Source organism: Asparagus officinalis, chromosome 4 (assembly GCF_001876935.1).
Source record: "Asparagus officinalis chromosome 4, Aspof.V1, whole genome shotgun sequence".
Classification (NCBI taxonomy): domain Eukaryota; kingdom Viridiplantae; phylum Streptophyta; class Magnoliopsida; order Asparagales; family Asparagaceae; genus Asparagus; species Asparagus officinalis.
In genome coordinates, this window is record NC_033797.1 from 141,362,046 (window position 1) to 141,368,763 (window position 6,718).

Genomic DNA, 6,718 nt, shown 5'->3' on the forward strand with positions numbered 1-6,718 from the left:
GATGTCTAGGCATACCTCTTTGGTGGGTATGCGTATACTTGTCTATACGTGTGCGCATACTTGTTATGGACATATGCATATGCGTTCGCATGTGGCGTGCATGTTATGGACAAATGCATATGCGTTCGCATGTGTCGCGTGTCTGTGTGGTGTGGGCTCAGGCTGGGATACTGGGGGTGTGCTTGTCATTGAAAAATAATCTCAACAGAAACAAGTGCATACATTAGTTTCATCTCCAGATTAAATTTACTTACATGTAATTCACAACACATTATTTCTAATCTCGTTTACAAACAGCTGCAGATTACCCTCAGCCTTGGACCTTCCCTTCATCCCCATCACCTTCTCCCTCAACCCCAACACCCTCTCTTGTATCCCCTCTCCCTCTTCATCCTCCGTGATCACCTTTCTAACACTCTCCTCAACTTCTCTCCTCTCGAGTCCCTCGATCTTGACCCCAATTCGCCAGACCTTAACAATATACTCACAATTCAAGAACTGATCACCTGATATCGGATAACATACAAACTTCTTCCCATATCTGATCGCCTCCACCGTCGAATTCCACCCACAGTGCGTCACGAAGCACCCGACCGCTCCGTGTGCAAGAACTGCTTCCTGTGGGGCCCAATCAACGATTTTCCCGCGTCCTGTGGTTCTATCAAGGAAGCCCGACGGAAGCCCGTCTCTCCACGGGCCGTCGTTCCTCAAGGCCCAAAGGAATGGCTGCTTCGTTGCCTCGAGCCCAAGGGCGAGCTCGGCCATTTTCTCGGGTTCGATGGGCCCGACCCAGCTCCCGAACGATACGTATATGACCGAGGCGGGACGTTGTTCGTCTAGCCAATTCATGCAAGATTTGTCCTCCTCCCACATCGTTGGATTATCGGTGGATGAGAGCAATGGGCCTACTGGGAGAACTGTTGGGCCGTGATCGGACAGTTCCCTGGGCTGGCCGTCTTCCTGAGGGAAGGAGTTGATGAGGAGGTAAGGGAGGGTGTTGGCCCGGCCCATCGTGCGTAGCCAGAACTTGAATCTTGATCTTTGGGAGGATGGGTTCCCAACTAGCCATGGAAAATCCTTGCTGCTTAGTTTTGGTTTGGTCGGTAACAGAACATTTGATAGGCTGCTTCGTTGCCTCGAGCCCAAGGGCGAGCTCGGCCATTTTCTCGGGTTCGATGGGCCCGACCCAGCTCCCGAACGATACGTATATGACCGAGGCGGGACGTTGTTCGTCTAGCCAATTCATGCAAGATTTGTCCTCCTCCCACATCGTTGGATTATCGGTGGATGAGAGCAATGGGCCTACTGGGAGAACTGTTGGGCCGTGATCGGACAGTTCCCTGGGCTGGCCGTCTTCCTGAGGGAAGGAGTTGATGAGGAGGTAAGGGAGGGTGTTGGCCCGGCCCATCGTGCGTAGCCAGAACTTGAATCTTGATCTTTGGGAGGATGGGTTCCCAACTAGCCATGGAAAATCCTTGCTGCTTAGTTTTGGTTTGGTCGGTAACAGAACATTTGATACCTTTTCATCCTCATAATTATCATTATCATCTTCTTCTGGCTTTATAAACTGTTGATTGTATTGATGAAGGGGCGTACCTGTAATCAAAAAATACTTAAAAACTTCTAACGGTGAACTTAAAAGAGTACTGACGCACTTATGCATGGGTGTACGTACGTATGTATTGAAAAAGGAAAAAAAAAAGAAGAAGCGTTTTTATTCCATAAATACAAATGAACATACTAATTATAAATGCATATAACTAATATGAACTTTAAAATAACTTGGAAATTAATGATTTCAATAGCAGCTACTTGTCTGCAAAATTTGAGTCAACAGAAGCAAATGAAACAATATGTTAATTGTTGCGATTGTGTCTATGCTGTCAAAGAAGAGAAAATTAGTATAAAATCCGAATATAAAAGGTCAGAAAATCAGGCCTGAATGGGAGCAGTCGTGATTTCACTGTCCTAGAAGATTGAGGACCCACCTATCGCCCTGGCGCAGTCGATCCTCTCTCCCCTAGCGGTAAAACCCCCCCGGTTCGGCCGGCCTTCGTACTCGAGCGAGAGTAGCAGAGCTAAAACTCAGATGAAGAATGTTGCCCAAAGAGAAAAGTAAAACTTTGCAAAAATATTAACAGAGGAAGAGAGGATAGAAGAGTTGCTGTGTATCTTCCGAGGAGGAGAACCCCTGTATATATAGGAGCTGGAGGCCAAAGAGCCGTTGCTCCAAATCCGCACACGTTACACAGGATCCGCGTAACTCCCCGCGTCATCTCCGCATCCGTTACGAACGAGTCAAAACGTGTAAAACGTGCTAAAATAAAATCTGGAGAAGTAAAAGGAATGCGTGCGCGTGTGACACGGCGTGCGCGCGTGTGTTATGCAAAGCCCACAAAATCCAAAACACTATTCAAAGCCCAATAAGGGGTGAACCAATATAAACCCCTTACTATTCATCTCATTTTCTAACGTGGGACTATTAACAAAGGCAAAATCATCTTTTCATGAACAACATAGCCAACAGTCTAGTCATAGAAAGTAGTAGTACAACCCTTTTAATATATTTATCAGTATTCATTAAACAGACATGTAGCTTAATTAATCCTTAAAGAATATTTGTTTTCTATCAGCACCCAAGAAAATTTTATAATTCTATATAAAGCTCTGAAATCTTAATATTTTCACCAACACATTAATACCTCACTTTGGCGGAAATCAGCTCCATGTTCTGAAATCTTAATATTTTCACCAACACATTAATACCTCACTTTGGCGGAAATCAGCTCCATGTTAAATTTCATATTTTACCTATATTTATATGTTAGATTAATACCTCACTTTGGCGGAAATCAGCTCCATGTTAAATTTCATATTTTACCTATATTTATATGTTAGAAGGGGGAGTATTTTCTCTATTATTTTAAGAACTTAATTAAGTACTCATGAGGAATAACTTAATCGACTATTTACTTACTAACTCAATTAATAACGTGAGGTGGTTTGTTTGTCAGTATGAAAATATAAAGTATGAACGCATACCTTGTCTTTTATTTATTTATTAATACACGTATATAATTTGAACACGGGGTCGGCAGAATAGCGTCAAGTTCTCACATGCTTTGTCTAATCATTGCATCCTCAATTTGGTTAACTAAAATTATAATTAAAGAGAGCATGAAGAGAGAGAGAGGGAGGGAGATTGTATTTAATAATGTCCTACGGACTGGGTTTAAATGTAAATTAGTTTCAAGCTGCTTTAGGTATGGTAGTACTCTTTCCTTTTTTAAGGAAAAGTTAAGGAGTTTATTTCTTTATTGCTTTTTCTTTTTTTGCTAATTGATTTCTTTAGTACTTGCTTGTAAAAGCTTCTAACTACAACTTGAGGTGGTGATGGTACTTGTACATGACGGCGATCTTAATCTCAATAAATGACAACCAAGCCTCCAACGATATTGCAACAAGGGACCCACTATAGTCACACCTTCGGGCATATCCTCCTCTAGCTACAGGATAAAGGCCCCTCTAGCTACAGTATAAAGGTTTCACTTAAGATTTTTTTTAAAATCTCAAGTGGGCCATCTGTACTGTAGCTGGGGGTGGTCGGAGGTGTGTCCGAGGGTGTACCTGTATCATTTTTCTTGCAAGAAACGTTTAATTTCACAAAGCCCCCAACTTTTGGGCATTTCTCCGATAACCACCTTAACATTCGAAATGTCACAGAATGATCCCCTTAAGTTTTGGGGTTATCAGGAAACCCCTTCAACTTTATATTTTTTAAACCCTCGCCCACCCCGCGCGCCCTCCCTCGAGGAGTTAGTTTATATGTCGGGGAGCTATAGTTTAGGTGTTTTATAACAATTTAAAGGGAGTTCGTGATATTTTGAAAGTTAAAAGGGGCTATCTCAGTAACACCCACATTTATGGGGCTTAACAAGCTACCTTTAAGTTGAATGAAATTTAGATGTGACACCGCAAATTTAGGGGCTTTCGTGACAATCTTTTTTGTTAGTCTTTCTTCTTCTGTGTGTGTGTTTTTTTTTGTGGGGGTGGTGGGGGACATTTTGAAAGTTAAGGGGATTATCTGAAAATTTACCAAACGTAAGAGGGTTCTTTTGAAATTCACCCTAAAAAAATTCCACTAGACTTCTAATTTTATAGAAAAGCTACATAAGACATTATGCAAGCTTCACAATGAAATAGTTAGTAAATTATATGTTATATTAAATTATTCATTACAACTGTTTGGTTTCCTGTTTTTGAGGGAAATGCTCTCTTGAAAGTCCGCTGAAAGTGCCAAAAGTATCACTTTTTGGCAGGCTTTCAGCCAAAATCTTCTTTTTTAGAGGCGATTTTAGCTGAAAGCCTGCCAAAAAGTGACACTTTTGACAGGCTTTCAAGAAAACATTTCTCTCAAAAACAGGGAACCAAACAGCCCCTGTTGAAACAATCATCCTATCCAGACTCCATATTCTCCAACAATAAATGGACTTCACGGACGTAAACCTACCAATAAAATAGGCAACTTGTCGTCTTCACATAATAATAATTTAAATTTAATAATAATCATGAAAGTGCTGACACGTATGACTGCGATGATGGTTTGTAGCACCTAGTTCACTTTATTTCGACTGAGAATTAAATTTTGGTACGTGTCGGACGGTTGAAGTACATATAATTATCATTTTATATGATCATAGATTTTCCTCAATAGTTTTTCTTAAGAATAAAAATTTTCATCAGAATTAATTTTATAGAAAATTTAATTTACCCAGCTATGGGCCTGTTTGGTTTTCAGAAGAATTAAATAGTATAATAAATAAAAAAAAGTACCTTCTAAAATATAAAATAGGAAATAGTGAAAATTATACTTTTCTTAATATATATATATATTGAAAAATAACTTAATGACCCAAAATATGGGACCAATGGAGGGGACAGGTGAGGTGTCCCCTCCCTATTGCATAATGAGTTGGCATAGCCAACTCATTATGCAATAGGGAGGGAACACCTCATCTATATTTTGGGTCCCCGTAACAACACTCATATATATTTTTTGAAATAGCGAAAATGATACTTTTAATTTTTCATTTCCTTTTCTATGTTTGAATAGCTATCAACAATTGTTAGGAAGTAACTAATAAAAAAATATTAATAAGAAAATTATTTCTTTTCTCATTCATGTACATTTCACATATTTTGGGCTACTTCATTCCGAGCCTCGAAGAGTGAGAAAAAAATTAGGAAATAGAGAATTTCATGGAAACAAACATGTTTTTCTCTCGAAAGTAGTAGAAGTAACCAGATCTACTTCGTTTACTTCGGCTACTTCATAGCTATTTCGGTGCAAACAAACATGCGTCAAATATCAATACAAGACACACCAACATCCTTACCACAGTCAGAGATGATCCCTTGCCGGATGAGCACCGGTATCGCGGAGAGAACCCGATACGTCGCAAACATAGCAGGCCAGAAACCCGCAACCCGAACCCCAACCTGCTCCGCAACCCTAATCGCAGCCGACGCCAGCAAGTCCACCACCAAACAAGCCACCTCCCCTTGAGACCGCAGCTCCTTCAGCACTCTCCCCAGATGCTCAGGCATACTGTCCTCCATTGCTCTGTCGATGGCGAAGAAATCTTTGCTCTTGCTGCCGAGATTGGTTGGGATTGAGATGAAGGAGATGAGCTCGTCGGCAGTGGTGGTTAATTAGGCTCGTGACGAAGTCCAGCAGGGCCATGAGATGGGCCCCTGGGCAAGCCGTGACATGAGGTGAGCATTGGAGTTATGTGGCCTCGTGCTGGGTATGTTATTAGAACTATGATAGGTCTCGCAGTTATCTTCATTCTTTCTCTTTTTCTTTTTTTTTAACTCCTCCTCTGTCCTTCTTTCTTCTCTCCTCTCCTACTTCCAATTTATTTGTTGATTCTTGATTTATATAGGTAAATTATAAGAAGCCTCCACCTTGTATCATGTTTTCCACGACACCCCCCTCTCATATGAAAAAAGTACTTTAATTAATAAAAGACCCTTAATCTATGGCCGAAACGAAACCGTTCATTTTATAAAGAACCTTTGCGCTCTTTAGTAGACGTCTTCCTGCAAAATTCTACATATTTTAGAAATAGAAAGGAAGAAAATAGAGACAAAGTAAGTTTTCTAAAGTAAAAAAAAAAAAGAAAAGAAAAAAGAATCTAAACTCTTTTACACCACCTAGCTAGAATCTACGTACAAACTCCACTATAAAACTAAGTGGTTTGATCAACCATGGAGGACGGGATTTTTTTGTTGCTTCTTGATCTATATGTAGTCTCCAAGAAACGCTCTAGTCCCAAAATTTTCATTTTTATCTTGAAATTGTTAATTTTTTTTGTTTGGTTCAACAATAAAATAGGAAATTAAATCTTTTTTTTGAGAGAGAAAGGATGGATTACCGTTAACCATAACAGTAATCCAGCCAGCTAATTTAATAAAACCCGGTTGTTACATAAAGATACACATCCCCAACCAAGAATGTGTACACAAGTTCAAATAAGACTTACAAACCAAAAGAACTCCTGCTCCTCGACAGAGTTTTACCCTTTCCCAAAAAGGAGAAAAACCTATCAACTACTACCAAGATAGGAAATTAAATCTTAGACTTTGTAATCTCATGTCTGGTTTAAAACCCCAAAAAATAGGAAAGCAAAACTAGAAAAAGAGGAAGATAGAAAGA

The 6,718-nt window shown here is 40.1% G+C and overlaps 2 protein-coding genes across 2 annotated transcripts; both read right to left on the reverse strand.

The window, feature by feature from the left end:
- On the reverse strand, nt 224-1,116 carry LOC109839404 (UDP-glycosyltransferase 82A1-like; the record flags this gene model as incomplete). Its single annotated transcript, XM_020407829.1, has 1 exon — nt 224-1,116. A coding segment is annotated over one exon (855 nt), but the record flags the coding sequence as incomplete, so codon positions are not given.
- Nucleotides 1,121-5,730, reverse strand: LOC109839405 (UDP-glycosyltransferase 82A1-like; the record flags this gene model as incomplete). The annotated part of the gene is made up of 2 exons (XM_020407830.1): nt 5,397-5,730; nt 1,121-1,596 (listed from the first exon to the last, which is right to left on the reverse strand). Coding segments are annotated over exons 1-2 (699 nt in total), but the record flags the coding sequence as incomplete, so codon positions are not given.